Here is a 24734-nt window from a genome sequence, read left to right as displayed (position 1 = left end):
CCTCCTCTCAGTAAGACATGCCTGGAGGCGACCAGGAGGCATCCGGAACAGATCCCCGAGCCACCTCAGCTACTCCTTTAGACATGAAGGAGCAGCGACTCTACCCCGATCTCCTCCCGGGTAACTGAGCTCCTCACCCGATCTCGAAGGGTGCGACCAGCCACCCTGCGAAGGAAACTCATCTCGGCCGCTTGTATCCACGATCTTGTCCTTTCGGTCATTACCCAAATCTCATGACTATAGGTGAGGGTGGGAACGTAGATCAATCGGTAAATTGAGGACTTTGCGACTCAGCTCCCTCTTCACCACAACAGTCCGATATGCGACCGCATCACTGCCAACGCCGCACCGATCCGTCTGTCGATCGCAGGCTCCATCGGTCCCTCACTCGTGAACACAACCCCAAGATACTTAAACTCCTCCACTTGAGGCAAGGGCTCTCCACCAACCTGGAGAGGGGACATTTTTTTTTGTCCGGTGACAAAAGGCAGCCCTACCAGAGACCAACACTCACTAGGAACAGGTCTGACTTACTGCCGGCAATGTGAACCAAGCTCCGGCTGCGGTCATACAGGACAACCCTTAACAGAGGTTGATTGATGTGGTAGAAAAGTACAACAGTCATGAATACTTAATACATTATTGGCTTCATAGCAAATATTTGTCTGCCTTTGGCCACTAAATTCATCAACAAAAATATCAACACAATGAACTAAATCCATAAACAAGAAATACATGAGCTTGTCGTGATGCACCACACTTCCTCTCTGCTTTGTTTTGAGTTTTTTTTTCGTCCAAGGTTGGGGTAGACTTTGAAACCTCCGTTAAATCTGAAAAACATATCATAGTGGCAAGAAAACAACCAGTGAAAAATGACGACACAATGGTTTTATTTTTCTCTTTTTTACTGAAAACGCAGTAGCTTCAGGATACCGAGAACCAAATGAGCAAAATACACCTGACATTTGAACAGAGAAAACCGAGAGATCAGTCAGGAAAGATAAACGCACAGAGAGGCAGAGGATCATGGGAAACGTAGTTCACTTTGCAAACCCTTTCACACAACTGTTCATTCATTGTTCCTCCTCTATCCCCTTTGGCTGGAGTTAGCATCTTTGTTCCCATCTTTCAATGAGACCAGATTTTCACACATGCATACAGAAATATTAGAGTGTGATCAAAATGTTCAATCTTCATGTTAATTTTTTTTAAAGCTGGGGGTCCGACTTATTGTGACTTATATTAAGTCTATTACCGTTTTCCACCATTGTACAAAAAACAAGCAGGTTTGCCTCTCTTCAGACCTGACCTTTGACATATTATTAGCAGACCGTCATTCCTCACTGTCGAGAGCGAATCCATGATGGCAGCTCAGTCACTTCCAACAGAGCATGTTCATAAAAAGGGCAAAAAAAGCAACAAACCGCCACAGTTCTCCAGCACCAATCAAAGCCCAAAGCTAAAACTTGAAAAAGCCATAGAACAAAAACCAGTGTGGTTAAAAATACGATACTCCCTCAGTGTTGTCACATGAGGAACTTCTAGACGTTTTTGGAGCCAGGCTTTAAAGTTGTTTATGGCACGTGTAAAGTCCCCATAGGATTCCACATTACAGCGAGCTTTCCATCTCTCGCCACTAGGGGGTGTTATCGCAGTAGTGTCAGCTGCCCGCCATGAAGACCAAAGAGAAGCGCTGTCGTTGCTCATTAAACCTGACACCCGCTCGTCTTCACGGAGATGTTGCTGCGTTGCTATGACTACCGGCATGAATATGAGGGTTAATCAAATCACATGCTCATCCAGATGCTTTAGTTTGGTAACCCAGTGCTACGAAAGCTTTGTCGGTGTTTAAGCTGAGCAATGGGAACACCTTTGGTATCGTTGGTATGGTTATTTAGCGTAAGAGCTTCACCGCAGTTTAGCGTAGATAGTAATACATAACCGGGTATGTTCGCTGTGGCTTTAAGTAAAATAAATAAATAAAATAAGTACTAGTAAACGAAAGCGTAATGGACATTCTTCGCCATAAATGTATTGAATTCAACAGACCTTTTTCCCCCCCCCAGTTTTCCATGAAACCTGCCCCCCCTCCGTGCGTTTATCTGTCAGTGTAAAAGACGACCCTCATCTTTGACAAAATGGAGAGAAACGAGGAAACGGCAGCAGAAATGACTTGTACAAAGAAACCAGTGCATTTGTAGAGTTCTTTAGAGTTTGTTTTTGTTAAAGTTCGATCATGTTTGAGTCTCAACATGTCCATCCTTCTGTGCTCCTTTGGGTTCACGTCTGTCCTTATGTCTTTTGACTTCAAGTTTCTTTATTTTTTTTTTCAAAGCAGCAAAACAAAACCCCTCTGGTACAAATCCAACAGGGAGCAGATCCGTGTCATTCAAACAGGACGCTCGTTTTTTCCTCCAGAGATCTGATTGGACGAAGCCGGGGCCTGGGGAACCAATCACGACAATCCACCATCCAGAAACCTGAAAGAGAAGAGGAAGCGTCTTAGTGTGTGTCGTCAGAACATGCGTCCCCGGACTTTCTACCCAACAGTGCACTACGTTTCCTTGTTTATTCCATCTATTAAACCAGGGGTGCCCATGATGTGGACTGTGAGTTACCAGTACATCGCCCACGCAATCCGGTTAGATCGCAGAGTCTTATCTCTGTCTTGCTCGCATCATTTGGTACAGGATTGACACTGCCTGATACTTTCTGTTTACACACAGGAATGCACACAAGCTACAAACAGAATAATGACTGTCACCAGCAAAACACCGGAGGCATTTTAGTCGCATTCCTTCAATTTGGCTGCAAGAAAAGCAAGAGATGACGAGATAATAATCCTCAATTTACTCCATTTATTTTTGGGATAATTTTGAGTATTATGAACCATCTTTGACATTAGCAGCAGCAGTATCAGCAGCAGTAGTAGTATCAGCAGCAGTAGTAGTAGTAGCAGTAGTAGTATCAGCAGTATCAGCAGTATCAGCAGCAGTAGTAGTATCGGCAGTAGTAGTAGTATCAGCAGTAGTAGCAGTAGTAGGAGTAGTAGAAGTAGTATCAGCAGTAGTATCAGCAGCAGTAGTAGTATCAGCAGCAGTAGTAGCAGTAGTAGGAGTAGTAGAAGTAGTATCAGCAGTAGTATCAGCAGCAGTAGTAGTATCAGCAGCAGTAGTAGCAGCAGCAGTAGTAGCAGTATCAGTAGTAGTAGTATCAGCAGTAGTAGTAGTAGTAGTATCAGTAGTAGTAGTATCAGCAGTAGTAGTAGTAGTATCAGCATCAGCAGCAGTAGTAGTATCAGTAGTAGTAGTATCAGCAGTAGTAGTAGTAGTATCAGCATCAGCAGCAGTAGTAGTATCAGTAGTAGTAGTAGCAGCAGCAGTAGTAGCAGTAGTAGTAGTAGCAGCAGCAGTAGTAGTAGTAACAGTAGCAGTAGTAGCAGCAGCAGTAGTAGTAGTAGTAGTATCAGTAGTAGTAGTATCAGTAGTAGTAGTAGCAGTAGTAGTAGTAGCAGCAGCAGTAGTAGTAGTAACAGTAGCAGTAGTAGCAGCAGCAGTAGTAGTAGTAGTAGTATCAGTAGTAGTAGTATCAGTAGTAGTAGTAGCAGCAGCAGTAGTAGTAGTAGCAGTAGCAGTAGTAGCAGCAGCAGTAGTAGCAGCAGCAGCAGCAGTAGTAGTAGTAGTAGTAGCAGCAGTAGCAGCAGCAGTAGTAGTAGTAGTAGTAGTAGTAGTATCAGCAGTAGTAGTAGTAGTATCAGCAGTAGTAGTAGTAGTATCAGCAGTAGTAGTAGTATCAGCAGCAGTAGTAGTAGCAGCAGCAGTAGTAGTAGTATCAGCAGTAGTAGTAGTAGTATCAGCAGTAGTAGTAGTAGTATCAGCAGTAGTAGTAGTATCAGCAGCAGTAGTAGTAGCAGCAGCAGTAGTATCAGTAGTATCAGCAGCAGTAGTAGCAGCAGCAGTAGTAGTAGTAGTATCAGCAGCAGTAGTATCAGTAGTATCAGCAGTAGTAGTAGTATCAGCAGCAGTAGTAGTAGCAGCAGCAGTAGTATCAGTAGTATCAGCAGCAGTAGTAGCAGCAGCAGTAGTAGTAGTAGTATCAACAGCAGTAGTATCAGTAGTATCAGCAGTAGTAGTAGTATCAGCAATCTCCATTTATTTTTGGGATAATTTTGAGTATTGTGAACCATCTTTGACATTATCCAGGTCACACAATTCGCTTTGTCACAGATAATAGTTCATAATAATTGATCAAGTTCAAAAATATTCTCGCTTTGTTTTAGTATGCAGTTATTATGCACTATAGTTACATTTTATTGAAAAGATAAAGTCAAAAGGCTTTCAGAGAAATCTATAGGTAGATCTCCGGGCCTTGCTGACTTTGAATGTAGCTCACAAGCTGGAAAAGTGCAGGTACACAGTCTGGATCCTTTTAATGGTCCCAGACTATGGAACTCTCTGCCCACATGAACAGTTTTTACGACTGACATGAACAGTTTTTACAGAGGTCTGAAACAGTGGCTGAAGTCAAGTCAAAGCTGCACACATGGTAACACTGTATGAAATGCATAGAAAACACAATCAAATATTGTAATTGATTGTGTTTTGTATACTGTATTGTGTTGTGTTTTGTGTAATGTGTAGCCTCCTATGGACAAGTGTTGAAAATTAGCAGTTTTGCAACACAAAAAACAATGTATCTGGTTTGTCCAATGCAGTTGTTTTGTCCATGTCAAATAAACTAATAATAAAACCCCTGTATTAAACCATATTGCATAATGGTTTAATACAAAAAGAAAACAAAAAGACGTCTTCCTCCTCGTTATTTCGTTTCCACTAAAGCAGCACTTTGGTCTGCAATATTTAGCAGTAAAATCATCACTTTCACAAGCTAATTTTATTTAATGTTAGTCCTTGAACGGGAATCTGTTGTACATGTTTCTAGATATTGGGGAAACTGCAAAAACTACAAAACGAGAAGAGAAGAGCCTGACCCGGGATTGAAACTTTATTATCTACATTACGTCATCTTTTTCTTTTTTTCTTTTTTTTTTAGTTTAGATTATTTCAGTCAGTATCTTCACACAGACACGATTGACTACAAAACATGAAAACACTGAAACAATGACTGAAAAGGGTTTTGGCTGAAGTGATACACTTATCTAAAGCCAAACCCTATTGCAACGTAATAGCAACTTAGAGTATACAGCAGTTTTACCATCTGCAAGATGAGGACAAAATGATTATGTTTCTGTATCAATCAGTTACAAAATTAATTCGCACAAGTCACACATCAATCAATAATGTAATGTAAAGACAAAATATAGTGTACACAGGAGAGTTTATATGTGAGCTAGCGCTAGTGCCTTATAACTACTAATTACATTAGATTTGAACATTTTTTTGAAAGCGTTTAAGGATGTTTTAAGGTGTCATTCAGACTATTCTATACATTTACTCCTCTGACTGAGACACATCTGGCTTTGGTGTTTGTTCCAAATGCACTTTTCTGATAGTTCCTCTGAGATTATAGCCAGTCTCTCTGGGTTTAAACCTTTCTTGTATACATTCAGGGAGCTTATGGTTATGTACCTTATACATAACAATAGCTGTGCCAAGATCAACTAAGTCGTGTAGTTTTAGTTTTTTCCGCCATATTGTTTTATGTCAAGGAGTAAAAAAGTATCGCGTTGAGTTAACTTTTAACAAGTTGATACAAAGATGACACAATAAATCCAATTAAAGCAGATGTGTCATTGTCTCTTTGTATAATTTCAAAACAACAGGCGACCTTCTGTGTTCAGTGTGTGCACTTCAATGCAGTTATTCACTCACAGGACTTGATGTTGATGTTGTTTGGTGCTACGTTTGTGTCTCCCCCTCAGTCTCTGCCTCCTCCGCTGTTCGGACGCTCTTCACCGACATGTACATCTCCTCCTCCGGGTCGTAGTAATAAAACTTACTCAGGTATGAGATCAGCGGTCTGCAAACAGCAAACAAAAGCATATATTGCAAACGTCAACAGAGGAGTAAAATGTCAGCGCAGCTAAGAAAGAGTTTTCCTCTGGCAGCTTTATTAGTAGTAACAGTAGTAGCAGTAGTAGTAGTGACAGTAGTAGTAGCAGTAGTGTAGTAGTAGTAGTAGTAGTAGTAGTAGCAGTAGTAGCAGTAGCAGCAGAAGTAGCAGTAGTAGTAGTAGTATCAGCAGTAGTAGTAGTAGTAGTATCAGCAGCAGTAGTAGTATCAGCAGTAGTAGTAGTATTATCAGCAGTAGTAGTAGTAGTAGTAGTAGTAGTAGTAGTAGCAGCAGCAGCAGCAGTAGTAGTAGTAGAAGTAGGAGTAGTAGCAGCAGTATCAGAAGTAGCAGTAGTAGTAGTAGTAGCAGCAGCAGCTGAAGCAGCAGCAGTAGTAGTAGTAGTAGTAGTGTCAGTAGTAGTAGTAGTGGTAGAATCAGCAGTAATAGTAGTAGCAGCAGCAGCAGTAGCAGCAGTAGCAGTAGTATCAGCAGTAGTAGTAGTATCAGCAGTAGTAGTAGTAGTAGTAGTATCAGCAGTAGTAGTAGTAGTAGTAGTAGCAGCAGCAGTAGCAGGATCAGCAATATCAGCAGTAGCAGTAGTAGCAGCATCAGCAGTAGTAGTAGTAGTAGTAGTATCAGTAGTAGTAGTAGCAGCAGCAGTAGCAGGATCAGCAGTAGCAGGATCAGCAGTATCAGCAGTAGCAGTAGTAGTAGTAACAGTAGCAGTAGTAGCAGAAGTATCAGCAGTAGTCGTAGTATCAGCAATAGTAGTCGTAGTATCAGCAATAGTAGCAGTAGTATCAGCAGTATCAGCAGCAGTAGTAATAGTATCAGCAGTAGCAGTAACAGCAGTACTAGTATTACAGTAGAAGTATCAGCAGTAGTAGCAGCAGTAGTAGTAGTATCAGCAGTATCAGCAGCAGTAGCAGTATCAGCAGTAGTAGTATCAGCAGTAGTAGTATCAGCAGTAGCAGCATCAGCAGTAGTAGTATCAGCAGTAGTAGTATTGCAGTAGTAGCAGTAGTAGTAGTAGTATCAGCAGCAGTAGTAGTATCAGCAGCAGTAGTATTATCAGTAGTAGTAGTATCAGCAGTAGTAGTATCAGCAGTAGTAGTATTGCAGTACCTGGGCAGTGGAAGTTCCTGGATGTGGTCGATGCGGACGATCTGTCGGATGCAGAAGCGACACAGATGTTGGAGGGACTTGACGTTACTGAAGCGAGACACGGGATACAGCAGCTGCACTGGAGTCGGGGGAAGACCTGCGGCAACAAATACTATTACTGCAATACTCCATCATTCACCTACTGATGTGTAGCAGCCTCACAAGTGACCAGAGCCGATCCCTGCAACTATGGGCCTTAAACAACTTATGGTCTTTGCAGAAAAAAATGTCTTTCTTTATGTCCAGACTGATAGATTGGATACTGTTTATAATTCTTTCAAATAATGTCTCTGGTGCTCTGGATACAAAACTGAGGTGCTCATAGAAATGGTTTTAAAGGCCTTTAATGTAGCATGGCCTTTTGAGTCATCAGGCTAATCTTATCTGATCTAGTTTAGAGTGAGTTTGGGTGTGTTCTCACCTGGGACCCGAGATCGCAGGAAGTAGAGGAATTTTCCGTTTTTGGAGTGCATGATGGCCCTCTCGATGAACTCCACCACCGAATGACAGCGGTCCTCGAACTTCGGGTGACACCACAGGCTGAACGTGCCTACAACATAAGACAAGAGGCGAGGGGAATGTTATTCTATGGACACTTTTAGCATTTATAATTTATCGCTGTGTGCACTTTAGGTGGAGATGAAAGGTTAAACATCACTTAGCAGTCTCCCATACATGCAGACCTAACATGGACCTAACCTGGTCATATTATATTGCAGAACTCTGTACTGCTGCCTTCATGTGCCCTGGTAAAGATGATCCTTCCCAGTTGTGAAGTGGAAATCATGAGTGCATTGTGTTCAAGCACTTTTGTGTCGTAGTGAAATATTAAAAAACACAAGAGCACACTATAAACAAATAAATTCACGTGAGAAAGTGGTCCACAAACTGCTGACCTGCTATTGCTACATTATCTGCTTTGCTTGGTAAAATAGATAAGGTTTGGCTTTGTTTTCTATATGATACTAAGTGGGAAAAAAGATTAGATTAAAATTTTAATGCAGTGGTTCTCAACCTGGGGGTCGGGACCCCAAGGGGGTCGCGAGACAAATTTGGGGGGTTGCCAGATCATGTAGATAAAATATACATATTTTTCTTTAGCGTATATTATAATATTTTATTGTGGCATGTGTGTGCTATTTTAACAGAGTGCCATTATATGTTTATAAATTGATGAATTTTATTTTAGCCATTTGTTTTTTTCTTTGTTTTTTAAGAATGTAGGCTAATGTTCCGATTTCTCACAGTGTGACCCGGGCGGGGGGTCACGAACCCCTTTAATTGATATAATGGGGGTCGCGGCTCCAAAAGGTTGAGAACCACTGGCTTGATGCATAGTGTCGGCTTCATAACAATCAGCTAAAAGACATGTATTATTGTTGAACTTTGCTGTGTTGAAGGTTATCTCATCTCGGGAACTGGGGGCATAAAAAGGATTTAATACTTAAAGGGACACTGCCTAACATTTTGCATTCTATACTGTTGCCATCAGTATAAAACATACTCCTATGACCAGCTCAACACAGAAAATGCTATTACTGCAGTGGGTAACACAAGAATTGATCTGGATGAGGAACTAATGAGGTTTAAATTTTCAATTCTGCTGACTTTAGTCGACATCTCCATGGCAACGAGCTGGAGACGTACCCACTCCCAGGACAGTCATGTCTTTGGGGAGGTGAGCCGCTCACAGCAAAAAAACAAAAACATGTTTGTTGGTTAATTTATGAAGAATATTTGGGCAATTTTCCACTCGGCAAATAATATGATGTGTAAAAAACTAAAAGGGTCTGCCTTAAGGTAAATTATTTGATCTTCATAAATTTGAACATTTTAATTACGATTAAATCAAATTGTTTGATTAGGACAAAACCCTAAACATGAATAGTTTAAGGTTCAACTACTATACACATTTTAATCAACTGATATTGTAATATTTCAGTTAAAACGGGTTTACAGAGTGTAGCCGGAGTCGAACAGGCCATCCTTAAACAATGATTTTTTCTCAAGTATCAGCTATAACCTTTTGATATTTAGAAGTGTGCAGACCAATACTATTTTAAAGGTGAAAACGATGAAAAACTAGTGTAGCTCCAAAATCAACATCACAGAACATCCAGTCAAAACATCAAATCAAACAGTCAAGATAATGTTTGAAATCTGCAAAGTCACAAGGCTATCCCTGCCATATTATGATTTAATCAACAACAGAGATATAAAAACATCCAGAATTAAGTAAAGTGAGAAAATCCAGCGGGTTTGATTGATTGGTTTTGTGGTTTAACAGTGTTAACAGTAAAACAGCCACTGTTCATTCCCACAAACTTGGTGCTAAAGCTATTTAGCCTCAGCTGCCCTGGGGATAACTCACACACCACAGACACACACATGGGCAAAGTGGGTGAAATGTGTTGCCCAGGACAAAACTACAGTAAGAGAATCAATCCAACGCACATGACAAGCAGAGCATGTATTAAAATGCAGATTACTTTAGTGATATCACTTTGATGGGATAATACTTTTGCTGCAATGAAGTGGAATCGTTGTATTAAAAAAGTAAAAAGAAAGCTTCTGATTTATTATAGAAATAACAAGTGGCCAATGAAAAGCCAATCCATTCATAAGGATAAACGGTTTGCAGAAACCAAATACCCACAAGTGTAAACATGAAATAGTTTTAGTAACAGGTTTGATAGGCATCATCTCCCCCAGACATCGACCTAATATGCTGTAAGTTCCCGTCTGTCCCTCCACAGCCTCTGGGCTATTTGTCTAAAAGCCTCTGTCCCGAATCTGGGCCGCGGTGCGTTCAAGCGATCACCATTCTGCACGTAAATGTGAGTGTCGTTTCAGTGCCACTCTGAATAATAAATGTGTTTCTAGGCATGATTCTACGGCCCCAGAACAGTCAAAACACTCTCCTGGTTTACAGGCGCAGACAGGAGCAATGATACACAGCACAGCGGTGAATGTATCAGTATAAGCCCTCTTGAACCATGTGCTTCATAATGGCAGTAATTTCTATTTACTAAACATGTGAGAGGCTCTAAAGCAGCTTGGATTCAATCATTACATTTCCATGCACATTTCTTTTAAGGCTGCATAGTATTGTTTTTATCTAATAACAATGGGCCTCATTCATGACACATTCCTACGCACAAATTTGTTCTTAATGCCTTTTTAGGAAGGTCTTGGCCTGGAAAACTTGTCCATAGCTGAAAATGTTCCTCTGTAAGAAAAAATCCTAGGAACAATCAGGAGGACTTTTACGAACAAAAACATCTCCAGTTCTACAGGAAAAAAACTAGACAAAGTGCTCAGGAAGTCAATGATAAAATTAGATCATGGGGGAAGGTGCTCTTTGGTGTTTTGAAATACTTATCAGTATATTATAGTCTTTAAAGACAGGTAAAGTTTTAATGCGACCGTATATAAAATTGCACTAAATGCACTGCAATAACTTTATTTGATGAAGACGAGCGACAGCCTGGATCTTGCAAGGAGAGAAGGAAAAGCTTTTGTGATGTGCAAGTTATATCTATTTAATGATTTTGGGAGCAAATTCATGTTCCCAAAGATTTAGGTGGGTACTTGAGCCCCTATGGCTGAGTTTTCGTTCTTTTTTTTTTCTCTGGTTATTAGTTTTGGATTCGTGTTTTGCCATTTGTATGTTCCTCTGGCTGCCTGTAGCTTACAGCACTTTTAGTCCTTATATGGTGAAAGATAGGCGGAGACATATGCTAACCTCACGGGGCCTTTGTAAGTGCGGATTTTAAGACGTTTTTTAAGATGTTCATGAATGAGGTCCTTCACACTGTTACAAAACTGAGATCGTATACCTGAGGAAGGCCTAGTTACTGAAACATTGCACGTTGTAATAAAAATCTCACTTTTTCCAAGATATTCAGTGTGCAGGAGATTGTTGGAGATGTTTTCAAAGTTCAAACGAGCATGACCCTCGACCTCTTCTACGCAGCTGGTGGTTTGAAAAGGATGTGCAAATCGAATATCGCATTTTTTCCTCATATCCTGCAACCCTATAATTGAACGATGAGCAACAACAAAAGCAATATGGATGAAGGAAAACAATTGAACTGATCTTACATTATCATTAGTTGTGAACTTGTGATGCTGCTTTAACTGCAACTAGTACAAGTACTTTACCACAAAGCCTTTAATTGGTAAGTTTATGGACTGTGCTACAACAAATTTTACTACTGGCTACCACTGCTAACTTTTTAGGAGTATAAGTAGATATCGTAGTTAAATATTATTTAGGGTTACTTAAAGGAACAGGCCACCATTTTTACATACTTGATATGTTCTTGCCTGATCTTAGACGAGTTGATGTGTACCTGTCTGGTCTTTGCGTTTGCCCTCAGTCACACAAAACGACCAAAGATGTTGTTAGTATTTCGCCTCTCCCAATGTATTCCTATAGCTCCAAACAAGGGTGAAGTTTGAAGCTGCCACGCTCTTCCACGGGCACAAAGACCAGACATGTATGCAACCCAGTAAAAGTAATTCAATCATAATTTACAAATACAATAGCTGATATAGATCAATAAATCATTTGCAGAGGTGGCGATTTGAGAGCTGAAATGACCAGAACCCATTTAGTGAAGTTGTCTGGACTCAACTCACGACATTAGCAGGTGGAGAGGAAGTGTTTTTAACCCTGAAACTAAACATTTCAGGGTTTTTTTGACGAGGAATCTTTACAGCGCAGTAAAAAAGATCAGAGGTTCCCAAAGTGCAGGTCAGAACCCCTTCAGAGGTTGTGAAGCCCTAAAGTAGTACAAGATGCAAGGACTTTTTATACTGGGGGTCCTGGGTTGTTTGTGTGGCGATTTACGGGGTTGTAAAAGTTTGTGAACCCCTGAAACAGATTAAATGTTGGTGTAGTGTTGGCTGCATGGCTCTCACCTCTGTAGTGCTCCATGCGCGTGTGGTGTGTGACGCCCTGAGACCTGAAGCTCAGACTGAGGATGTAGCGCGGATCAGAACTGTCCCGGACCAGGAACGACCCGTCCGGTTTCCCCTTCAGCTTCATCTCTGCATCGCCCCAGTTCATAGGGCCCCAGTACCAACCACACTGAAGGGAGAGAGAGAGGGCGCAAAGTGTCAGGAATCACAAAGTATTTATCTGATCAGGCCTTAGACGCCGTGTGTCTGTACAAACCCTCACCTTCTCCAGCTCTCGTAAACTCGCCGCGAAGTTACTGGCCTCAGATCGTCTCAGGGCACAGAGCACAGAGGGCGGGGCCTGTCGAGGGGGTGGGGCTTCAGCTGCGGAGGGCGTGGAGAGGGGGAGGGCCCGGAGGAACGCGTCTGAAAAGAAACAACAAGGGATTTACTATTGTTGCTACTTCGTATAAGAAACTTCTGAAAAGGAGTAACCGTTTTGTGAGGGTCATGGTCTCTAAACCATAGATATATATAAAGGCTAGATGTCTTAAGGCAGAGTCACTTGCAGCATAACGGGCGGCCATCTTGCCACAGGGAAGCTTTCGGGCGAGCTCAAGTAGGTGAGTGATTAGCACGAACACCAATCCTCATATCTCGCTCAAATCTTCACGGATTGTTTGAATGTTTTGTCAGACAAAAGGATTATGGGAGTGGGTGGGGCATCACCAGCTCCTCTCTAGGAAATGTTACTCCTTTACATTAGCAACAGGTAAAAAACATGGAGTTTAATAGCTGGGCCAGTGCTTTTCCAATTCGTTTTAAAGCTGTTTTATCTCTAGGAGTTTTGATCAGTGTGATTTACAGGCAGATTAACCAAATATGGTCCATCAAAAATGGCAGCTCACCTTGTGCAAAAATATTAAATAGAGAGAAACACTGCACTGAAAATGCCAAATCAACAAGCGTACTGCTACATGATTTCAATTGCAAGAGAATTAAGTTATAAAGTTTGTTCTGCTGATTTTCCTTTCTGCTTTGAATTTTAAAAGTCGGATTACGCAATCACTTCCCGAAAAGCATCACTGTCATCTGAGCGTCACTCGAGTTTTACTTTTAGGAGAAACAAAACCACGACTTTAGGGTCTAAGCACCAAACACAAACCGAAAGCTGTGACAATCGTGTGTGGCGTCGGCTCAACCTTTCTGGACCATAATTTAATGATAAAAAAGTGTGAAGTTTCCCGTCTTGCTTTGCGGCAGCGGCCTTACCGTTGAGGCTGAGGCTGTGGTGTATGGAGAGAGAGGGGGGAGGAGGGGGAGGCAGAGGGAGGGACTGGAGAGAGGCCCCCATCACACTGAGCACGAAAGGGCCGCGCTGCACCGGGACGGCACCCGCAAAATCATCTGCAGGTACACAGGGAGTATCAGGGGGAGGGGGGGAGAGAATAGAAAGGATGAGGAGGAGGAGGGAGGGGGAGGGAGGGGGAGGGACGGTGCATGTGAAGAGCAGGGAGGCGAGGGAAGGACACAGAAGAAGAGGACGCAGGAGTGGGACGTCGGGCAGAGGTGACAATGAAAAGAGAGAGGAGGAAAGTTTATAAAGCAATAAAGAGAGAGAGAGAGAGAGAGAGAGAGAGAGAGAGAGAGAGAGAAGGTTTATAGGAGGGAAAAGGGAAAAGGAACAAGGAGACAAGAAAATATTTAGTTTTAAAGGAAAAGTAGGAAACAGGGCTTGACGTTAACACCAGCCAACCAGCACTCACAAATATTTTATGTCACCTTTTTCACGTTTCCTTTGTACGCTGTGAATGCGTGCAGTAAGGATATCTTATATTCAATGTAACATTAATTTTCTTCTTCTTTTTTTGGGTGCTGACAGATATTCCTCTATTTCTGCTTTATAGACTTATTTAACCTCTTAACCCCCACCTAAACCGAGCAGATTTACTCAATAAGAACTCTAATAAGAACTTCTTGGAAAAATAGTGACAAAAACTAGATGAAAATGAACCGACAATAAGATGACAACAAAAGTGATGAAAAAGTGACAAACATGTGATTAATGCAACAAAAAGCGACAAAAAAGCGACAAAAACAAAGAAGAAAACGCAAGAAAAAAAGACACAGAAGTGAGGATGAAAACACGCCAAAAAGGCCACAAAAGGGCAACAAAAAAGCAACAAAATAAAAAACAACAACGAAACAACGAAAATGAAAATGCAACAAAAACGCAACAAAAAAGTGTCAACAACACAGCAATAACGCAAGGAAAAAGGTCCACTTAGATCAGATTTTACAGGTCTTAGCTTTCATATGAGGAACTGGCCTATAGGCTGTTAGAAACGTTCAGATTTGGGTAAAGCTGAACTGGAGAAAATGGCTCGGTTAGGGCGGAGGTTAAGAGGTTAATGCTTATTCAACAATTATAAGGGAACAAATACAGTATTTTGTGTTAAAGGAACAGGCCACCATTTTTTCATACTGAGATATGTTCTTACATGAGCTTAGACGAGTTGATGCGTACCTGTCTGGTCTTTGACCGTGCCCTCAGTCACAAAAGACCAAAGATATTGTTAGCATTTGGGCTCTGCCAGCATATTCTAATACCTCCAAACGGGGGTGAATTTGGAAGCTACCACACTCTTCCACGGTCACGCACAAAGACCAGCTCAGGTAAGAACATATCTCAGTATGGAAAAACGGTGGCCTGTTCCTTTAAATATAACAAATTAAAATCTTACAATGTGATGTAAGGGAGATGATGGTCCTGAAACCACATGTTGAGCAGCACTGGTTTAGACCTTTGCAAACTTGTTTTAAAATGAGTGTGATTCTTTAACTAAAACATAAGCTCTTATTAGTTCAATATTTCACTGAGAAATAGGCAGCAAGGCAACACCAGAAAAAACACTTTGAATTCTGGGTAAGAAATGACAAGCTTCCAACATCTGAAAAGGAGATGCTGCTTTGGAAAGTGAGTGAAAGTGTCGCCAAGCCCTGGTAGAAAAGGTTCAACATAGGAAAAGGAGCCTCAGTAAAAAACATGCGGAAAACCGATTGTGTTGAAAAGTGCTGAAACGTCCACAATGCAGCACCTTGCCTGTTTAGCCGCTGTTTACCTGCACGTGCACTGGGGGAGCAGCGGCAGCGGCTGTGATAAATCACGTCTGTGGCGGTGCTGTTGAGCGCGGCGCAGGGCACGGTTATGTGGGTCAGAAAATAACAAATGGCTGGAAGCGTGAGGCGCGCGGGAAAAGGTCGAAAAAAAAAAAAAAAAAACGCGGAAAATGCACGGACGTGAAGAACACACTCAGCAGGTTTTTACCACTGTCGCTTTAAGAAATAATCTGCTGCTAACAGGGCTCGCTACTACTGTTACTTCTACTACTATCAGAGGTGGGGAGTAATTACTTTGCTTTCTCTTCTTCATACTTCTTGATGAGAGGACAGCTTAACTTACAAGTTTAAGCACCCGGCACTTCAAAAACTAAATATCAAGTGACTAGAATTGAGAATATAAATTTTGTTTTGAGTGGTTTAATCAAATTTACACTTTATGCCTAATCTGATCGAGATTATTATGGCCTGGGCATCGTTAATTTAATTTTGATACTAGTACTGTAATAATACTTTATGACACAGATACATGATTGATACTTTTTTGATACCTATACTATATTATTTCTCATCTAAAACCATAAAGCATCATCAATTATATCAATTTATTCCATTAAAGACCATTTTTTAAATTTTCATCATTTATTTGAGCTGAAACAAACAAGTAACTTCCTGTAATGCTTTCCCTGGACACAACAGGCAACAAAACTTCTCTTTTTGTCCCTGTATTTGATACCTTTCTCCCCTCATTACCAGTAACACCTACACTTTTTTCCCAAACTACACTGGTAACGTTTAACCCAGTGGTTCTCAACTGGTGGTTCGGGACTCAAATGTGGGTCACCGAACCGTTTTCAGTCGTGAGCTTTTCCCAGAAAACATGTATTTGAATTTTTATACTAACGCTCAAAGGTTTGAGGTCACCCAAGCCAGTCCTACAGCTCCTCTAATCAGCACAACAGTTTTCAGCAGTGCTAGCATAAGTGCACAAGGGTTTTCTAATCATCAGTCACCCTTTAACATGATTCACACAATGTACCATTAGAACTCTCGAGTGATGGATGCTAGAAATGCGCCTCTTAAAGGAACAGGCCATCATGTTTACATACTGTGATATGTTCTTACCTGAGCTTAGATGAGTTTGGTCTTTGTGTTTGGTCTTTGTGTGTGCTCTCAGTCATGCAACACGATCAAAGATGTTGTTAGCATTTGGCCTCTCCCATAGTATTCCTATAGCTCCAAACGGGGGTTAAGTTGGAAGCTACTACCGTCTTCCACGGGCACAAAGACCAGACAGGTGCGTATCAACTCGTCTAAGCTCAGGTAAGAACATATCTCAGTATAGAAAAACGGTGGCCTGTTCCTTTAACAACTGTGTAGGTATTCCATTAAAAATCACCTGTTTCCAGCTAGAATAGGCATTCACAACATTAACAATGTCTAGACCAGGCATGGGCAAACTAAGGCCCGGGGGTCAGATGCGGCCCGCCGAGCCCTCGAAACATGACCAATAAGGGGGAAAAACACCAATGTTTTCATTGACATAAAGAAAGATGATGCATATTTGCGGCTATTTTGTTGCTCTTTTTGGTGAGTTTAGGCGATTCTATTCGAGAATTGTAATCGTTTGAAACAACCAAATTTGCAACTGGTCCGGCCCTCGAGAAAAAAACAATGTGGCCCTCGCATCAAAGATTTTGCCCAGATCTGGTCTAGACGGTATTTCTGATTAATGTTATTCTCATAAAAAGAAAATCTGTGCTTTACTTTCAAAAACAAGGACATTTTAAGTGACCCCAAACGTTTGAACGGGAGTGTATGTTATCACGTTGCTTTTATCATAATTTCAGCTTTTTGTCTTATTTAATGCTTATTCAACTACAATTATCGAATAAAAGACAAAATTTTACTTCATATTTTAAAAGTATAAGTTGTATTTGAGTCTGAGTCCTGACACCATACCAGTTGAGAAACACTGGTTTATCGTTACCCAGCACTATTTCACACTAGTTCTAATGTAATTCCGCTTAAATCGTAAAACTACCAGTAGGACAAGTGCAATCTCTGCATTAGCAAATCCTCAATCTGAAATAGGATGTATTGAAACAAGTCAAAAACGTCCCGGAACAAGTAATTCAATACACTTCACTACTTGAACTGTGCTAATTTTGATGCATTTCTATAGATCAATAAAATGTGACTTCTTCCTCCACTGCTTTTGGTGGATTGTTATTTCAAGAGGCTCTTTAGTGCACATAACTAATAACTATTACTGCTGCAACATACCTTGCATCGAACCCAGGATCATCATAGGCTTAAAGCTGCCTGTTTTGCCAAAAAAATAGATTCCAGTTTGAATGTTTCGTAGAGTTTTGTCCAACACTCTGCGAACGAGCAGCATGTAGACGAGTTAAGCTTCTCTGAACTTTGTAACAAACACACTTCTCCTTTAAAATGAAAGAAAGTTCAGTTCCTCTTTCTGAGCGTTGAGCCAGTTCTTGAGTAACTTTGTGATGTAACTGAGTAATTTATTCCCACAGAACTTTTTACATCGACTTGGGTAGGTTTAAACTTACAGAGAATCACTTTAAGGATAAATTAAATGATCTCTCAGAGTGCAGATGTATTGCAGCACCGCCTCAGCTTCCTTCACTCTCCCTCCTCCTGCACATGTCCACACAGTCTGACCTGACTTGTGTTTTCGTGTAAATTCAAAAATCTACAAGCACGGCAGCTCTTACCCAGCAGGCTGAGGGAGCGGCGCGGAGGGGGCGGGGGCGTGGGCGGGTGAGGAGTGTTGGTCCCTCGACGAGAGATGTCCACGTCCACCAACGAAACGGTCTCACCTGCAGCAAGAGACGCAGCATTACCGTCAAACTTTCAGAGGTTTTACGGGAAACACGTTAAAATGAAGAGTTCAAACTGAAGATGGGAGCGTGTAAATTGCAGAGGACAGAACAGGTGCAGGATTGCAAAATAAGCGTGACTGGTTTCTGACAAATGACTAATCGAAACTTCAGAGGTTCTTTATGGAGAAGAAAAAGTGAGGACATTATTGAAACGTTATTGAGGTGAATCTGCTGCTGCAATTAACTGATTTTAAAATCCACTTTAAAGGGATAGTTCAGGATTTTCGACATAGGAGTGCTGTTGATTTCTGGATATATATAAATATATTTTTTTAATCATGCAGTCCTTATTTGAAGAGTTTAGTGGTGCTAGGCCAGTGCTAAGCTAGTGCATGTCCATGGTAACTAGTAGCCTGCATTAAAAACCTCTTCAAAATCATTGTGTAGTCCTCCAAAAATTGCCATATCTGATTTGTAGAAAGCTCCTTTGTGATTTCCACGTGTAGCAACGCCGACCGCGGGTAAACAAACTACTTAGATCCGGTAACCGAGCAGATCACTCCGCCGCTGCGTAGCTTACAACCAGGAAGCTGATATTACTCAAATAAAAGTTATTTTACATGGAAAATGGTTATATTTCAAAAAGTATTCAGTCAACACAGACATTTATATTGGTAGTTTGGTGTTAAAAGTGATTTGCCTCAGGTGCACTGTGCCTGGGTCAGACTGTTTTTAATGCAGGCTACTAGTTACCATAGACATGCACTAGCCTAGCGCCACTAAACTCTTCAAATATAAGGACTGCATGAATAATAATTAACAGATATCAACAACACTTTGGATAACTAGGAAAAAAATCCTGAAATATCCCTTTAAATGGAGATAAGTAGTTATGTGAAGTTCGGGAGGACCGCACTTCACGTACGGTTTATCACAGGAGTAGTAATCTTCACTTTACTGTGCGGATGCCAAATTACTCCTGGTATTATTACGCCTTACATTATAGTTCCCCCTTTTATCCGCCTAAAAAATCCACATTGTTTAATTTTGTGTAATTATACTTTGTAGTGGAACACTTCACGTAACCATATTTAAATAGGGAAAACGTGGAAGAGCTTGGTAGCTTCTATCTTGACCTGTTTTGGAGCTATAGAGGAGAGAGGGAGAGGCTAAATGCTAACGCCGTCTGCGCTGTGTTTACGTGACTGAAGGCACGGGTGAAGACCAGACAGGTCCTAAAGAACTCGTCAAAGCTAAGGTAAGAACATATCTCAGTATGTAAAAACGGTGGTCTATTCCTTTAAGGTTAAGGTGCTTTATTTGTCATTATACAACAACTGTGTCCTCTGCATTTGACCGAGCAGTGGGCTACCGTGCCATGGGGAAAGTTTATTTTTTTATTTACTTGAAAAAATATGGTTGTTGATGTTTTTTCTTGATTTAAGTGTGAAGAACTTGCCCCATGGTCAGGTTTCTTTTAATTAGTGACTCAAATCATACTTCTTGCAACTTTTCTTTACTCATTTCTAGATTCCTTTTTGCAGTGGCAGTATTTCTCCCTGCTTATAAACTCATCACTGTGAAGAGTTGGGATGTAACAAATGTGTAAGTAAAGTTAAGAACCACAACTAACAAATGAAAATGCATGTGCTCCCTCTTTCGTTGTTTGTCGATAAAAAAAAAAACTAAAATACCAGATTGCAGACTTTTAACTGTCTCTAATAGTCCCCCACTCCAGTCTCTCTCTCCCTCCCTCTCTCTGCGATGTAGGACAGCGCCGGTGGTACTCGAGGGGCTGTGGAGGTGAAGGAGGATTGTCTGAACTCAGCAGAATTTATTTTTGCCAGACGAGCTCCATCACCTCACAGCCACAGACCCGCGGGTAAAAGCCTCTGTATCAGTGAGATCAGGGCTCTCCGAGGATAAGCGCGCACCTGCTCTGGACAATTAAAGAAGACATGACTAATATTTTTATCCCGGGCTGTGGGTATATTAGTAGAAGCCCAGTATCTGGAGCGTCAACATAGTGTACTACATACTACTTCACATTTCTTAGAAGCAGCTTGACAGTTTTTACACATTGTCATACTGCACTTGATTTATCAGGAACTTTTGGATAACTGCACTTCAGCTTTTTCTTAAATTGAATATTTAGTATTTGTACTATTTACCTTAGGACAGCAGATTATGGATGTAGGATTGTTATGCCATATTTGCTAGTTATTGGTATCTATCTATCTATCTATCTATCTATCTATCTATCTATCTATCTATCTATCTATCTATCTATCTATCTATCTATCTATCTATCTATCTATGTATCTATCTATGTATCTATGTATCTATGTATCTATGTATCTATCTATCTATCTATCTATCTATCTATCTATCTATCTATCTAATTACTACATCGACTTATCATTCAATAAATAACAGGTGAGCATTACATTTATGAGCTCAATATTTATCGTAATTTTTTCAAACAAAATGCTTTATTTTCTACTCAAAGTGGTTGTGTTTCATTGTATTTCATGTTTATAGTGGGATATTTTAAGATAATGTACTTTTAAATCAAAGCTTTACTGTCATTTTTAAGCTTCAGTTTCTGTAGCATTAAAAGGTCTTTAATAATAAACATAAACTAGAATGGATGAATTTATTTGTTGTGTCACGTGATAGCCTGTGATATGATCCACAAATATCCAAACCCTTTATTAAACTTTCTTTAGCTTTGAAAAAAACACTAAATGTACTTGCGCAAAAATGTTTGTAGGGGAACTGGAGGAAAGCTACGCATAACATGTAAACTCCACAAAGGCCCTGCCCGGTCCGGGACTCGAACCCAGGACCAGGACTGAACGTAAGCTTTAATTTTCTTACGTAATAAACAACACATTTAGCTTGGGGCCTCCTCTGGTCTATGTAGGGCTGTCACGATTATGAATATATCGACTTATTGTTCAATAAATGACAGATAAACATCACATTTTGGGGCTCAGTATTCATCGTCTGTACATTAACTCATTTTCCCCCCTTTTATAGATATATTACTTTTTATTGTTAGCCGAAGTAAGATGTGTTTCTTCATGTTAATTGTGGGATATTTTACGGTTAAAATACTGTTCAAACTAACTTTTCTGTCATGCCTACACTGTTGAACAAGACCCTTAGCCCTTGGCCCCCCACTGCTTCCAGACTGTGTACACGCTGACAACAGACACAAGTCAGCCATACATCTAATCTCTCACTATTCAGGAAAAATGTCTCACAACACCACTTTGTAACATGAGGTAAGTGTTAAACATAGATGTGCTTAATCTAACAGATAAATAGTCATAGGTTTGCAGCTCTTACCAGCAAAAGCAGCGAGTGAAGCGGAGAGGGCAGCAGGAGAGAAGGCACTGTGGGCCCGGGTCAGTCTGGGCTGACTGCTTCACCCAGGACACAAGAAGAGACAGGTGGAAATACACAGAAACCAGACAAACAAACGGGGTAAGATAAAGAGATGTCAGAGACAGAGTAGAAAGTACAGATGCATTAAAGGTTTAAGGTGACATGTGAGAAAGTTGTAAATGTAAACAAAGCTGACTCAGTCCATGTGAGATGGCTTTGCCTGTTGGGTCTGTTGTTGTAAAGGTTGACATTAGAAATCTTAATTTTGGAGACAGATGTGGAGATATTTGTGTTAAGTGGAGCTTGGACAGTGGTTAGAGCTGCCTGTATCATGTATGGCCCTGAGTGGCACTGACCTGTGTGCTGGGTCCTGCTCTGCGCCCACGTCCAGGAGGCTGTTGGCTGAAGACACCGAGGTCATGGAGGGCCGTTTGTCCAGCAGGTGCGAGGAGCCGCTGCAGCTCTTGGTCCGGAACAGTTTACTCAGGCGAACTTTTAGACCTTTTTTGGACTTTCCCTTCAGAGTTTTGTCTCCTGTGGCCGTTGTAGAGCGGCTCGTGCACGGAGTCCGAGGGGCGCTCGAGCAGCGCTCGGGTCTCCTCCTGGGTGTGCACGTGAGGCTGGGGGCGCATGTGAGTCCTGGACTGGGACTCCGGGTCCAGTGAGGTCCAGGGGAGCCAGGAGTCTTTGCTGTTACCTGTGTGACATCAGAGGACAAGCCTCCATCCGCACCTGCAACGTGCGCTTGCACCTGGCGCGTGAGTTCCGCCTGGAGGCTGCTGATGGACACTGACATCTTCTGCACAATGTCGCGTTTACGGTGCAGCAGGAAGTCCTGCCGCGCTGCATCTTCCGCGTCGCTTTGAGGTTCGTCCAGGGCGCCCCCGAGGCCCTCCAGAACCAGGAGAGCATCACTGGTCTCCGTAGGGTCGTCCACCTCGGGCCCTGTAGCCCCTGGTGCATGAGGGGCCTGACATGAGCACCGCGGCAGCTCTCCAAACCGCCGCGCGAGCTCAAACACCGCGCCCCGTGTGGCCCTGTCCGCCGCTGGGGGCTCGTCCGGAGGATGCTGCGCGTCTTGCGCGCTCAGGCCGTTGTTGTTGTTTACAGCGGGACCGCGGTCCAAGTCCAGCTCTGGAAACACAAGCAGCTGCGGCCGCAATCCAGGGCTCGTGCTGAACTCGAAGCTCGGGGCCTCGTGCCTCTGCGGCTCTGACTCCGCTTTGTTGTCGAGGCCCTGCTCTCTGCTGAGCTCCAGTGCCGCTTTGCCGCCGCTGTGGCCCAACGCCACTCCGTTTACCGCAGAGACATTCCCGTTTTCCGCGTCCAGCCGCTCCTCAGCGGCGGACACCAGCCGCATCAGCACGAAGTCCGGAGACATTTCCTGCGCGTCGTTCATAATGAGTCCTGATGGAGCGGAGGATGACGACTGCACTACCGCGGACCGCTCATCCTCCGCACGTTCAGCAGCAGCAGCCTTTTCTCCACGGCGGGCAGGGCCCGGTGACTGGCGACAGCTCGGTCAGAGACAGTCTGCTCCCTCCGTGGCCCCACCCTCCGCCGCTCGCATCAGCCGCGTTATGGCTCCATCATCACCGCGATAAATTACTGCGCGACGCAGCCTCTCACCTCATCTCACCGCCACAGTGCCTCAAACATCCACAAACACGATGCTTCGCTGCAGGAACAGAGCCTCTGATTCACCCCCAGAACGAGTCAATACGGCTCCAATCCGACCCCAGTCCGAGCTGAATCCAGCGAGAGCCAGAGACGCTGTTGTTGTTTGGAGCAGGTTCAATCATGGGCATCATCTGTGGACCAATAAAACGGGTCCTCCGCGCTGACACTTCCTCCTCCTCCTCCTCTGAGAGAGAGGCAGGACCAGGGCTAGCACAGAGGAACTAGCCGCTTACACCAATTTCATATTCACACTCATCTGCAAACTGCAAACATCTCTAGACCCAAAACATTCGATGCAAATGCAATTTTGTCAAGGCAGGGAATATAAAGGCAGGGTTTAATTCCTTGTCCACTTACAGGTGTGATGCTGCTGCTGTGTCATTTGTCAAGCCCTTATCGCCTTTATCACTACGTTACCTCACTCTTACCTCTGAGGCTGCTGCTCAGTGGCAGCTGCTGAAAGTAGGGCCAATGTCAAGAATAAATGTTAAAGAACTAAAAGAGCTTTGACAATGTAAACGCAAGTTGAAAGACCTTCATTTGACCATTTTCTATTTTGGAAAATTAATAAGACAATTCATAAGACATTGCTATAGTGTATTATTGGTTAACATGTGGTAGTGTCAAAGCCAAGAATAATGGGGATAATGGTGTAAAATCAAATAAGGATAACCTGAACCACTTGTGGACAGTGCTGAGAACCAGGAAATATGTCAACTTTTATACATTTTACATCATCCTCTAAATCTATACTAGTAATAATAACTAGTAGGGCTATAAATAATAATACTGTAATTTATGTGATCATTTGCTGAGGATGTGAGAGGCGTCCAGCAGAGGGCGCAACAGGACAGAAAAAGGTGGCAACCCAAACTCCATTGACGCGATTTTAATCCCCTTTGTGTGGAAATGATCAAAGTAACGTCTAAGCTATGTCACGTGACAAAGGGCAGAGAGTTCAGCAAGAAGAATTGCAAGTTTAACAATTGGACAGAAAGGTGTGCACGTTTTTACAACAACAGATAGAAATGCAGTAACTTTTGGAGATAGAGAAAGTTTCCAGATTGACATAGTTTGGACAAGCACAGGGGAGGGATAGTGAAGGATGCTGGGAAGAGATGAAGCAGATTCTTGTGGCGGGTAGGGCATCTGGCTTAAAAGTTGCCTCCCTGTGAGATGTGTGTGTGTGTGTGTGTGTGTGTGTGTGTGTGTGTGTGTGTGTGTGTGTGTGTGTGTGTGTGTGTGTGTGTGTGTGTGTGTGTGTGTGTGTGTGTGTGTGTTTACGTTCTGCTGCAGTGACGCTCGTCCCGGTGCGGAGGGAGGCGGCGGCGGCGGCGGTGTAGTTCCTTGTCCGTTGCCGTGAGAACGACGTGACTGATGCGCGGATGCGGTTTCCATGGTCACGGCTCACTTTGACTGCAATGGACCAGTGGCTGAACTAAAACAGGACAAAACTTGGACTTGAAGCTGAACTATCACATCTAGGATTTAACCAGGGTTTAATTTAAATCAAACCAAACCAAACCATGACAAACCACAAAACCATGACTTGGACTTTACCAGGAAATAATCACAAAAGAGGTCTATTATGTAATTAAAGATGGACCAAGG

General features: G+C 42.3%; 1 protein-coding gene across 3 annotated transcripts; it reads right to left on the bottom strand.

Annotated features, from left to right (window-relative positions):
* Positions 1 to 2059: 2059 nt before the first annotated feature.
* On the bottom strand, positions 2060 to 23300 carry socs7 (suppressor of cytokine signaling 7). Of its 3 annotated transcripts, none has more exons than XM_079553372.1 (10): positions 21800 to 23299; positions 21405 to 21481; positions 17943 to 18047; positions 13354 to 13488; positions 12365 to 12507; positions 12103 to 12271; positions 7598 to 7726; positions 7138 to 7273; positions 5832 to 5979; positions 2060 to 2480 (listed from the first exon to the last, which is right to left on the bottom strand). In XM_079553372.1, exons 1-9 carry the CDS (start codon positions 22840 to 22842, stop codon positions 5859 to 5861), a joined length of 2058 nt encoding a protein of 685 aa, XP_079409498.1. In that variant the 5' UTR covers positions 22843 to 23299; the 3' UTR covers positions 2060 to 2480; positions 5832 to 5858. The 3 variants fall into 3 exon arrangements, with proteins under 3 accessions (XP_079409498.1, XP_079409499.1, XP_079409500.1); XM_079553373.1 differs by having other exon boundaries at positions 21405 to 21478; XM_079553374.1 differs by lacking the exon at positions 13354 to 13488 and having other exon boundaries at positions 21800 to 23300.
* Positions 23301 to 24734: the final 1434 nt, after the last annotated feature.

This window comes from Gobius niger, assembly GCF_951799975.1.
Source record: "Gobius niger genome assembly, chromosome: 3".
In the NCBI taxonomy this organism is placed as follows: Eukaryota; Metazoa; Chordata; class Actinopteri; order Gobiiformes; family Gobiidae; genus Gobius; species Gobius niger.
The sequence above is the reverse complement of the archived record's forward strand: the minus strand, read 5'-3'. Positions and strand labels throughout refer to the sequence as shown.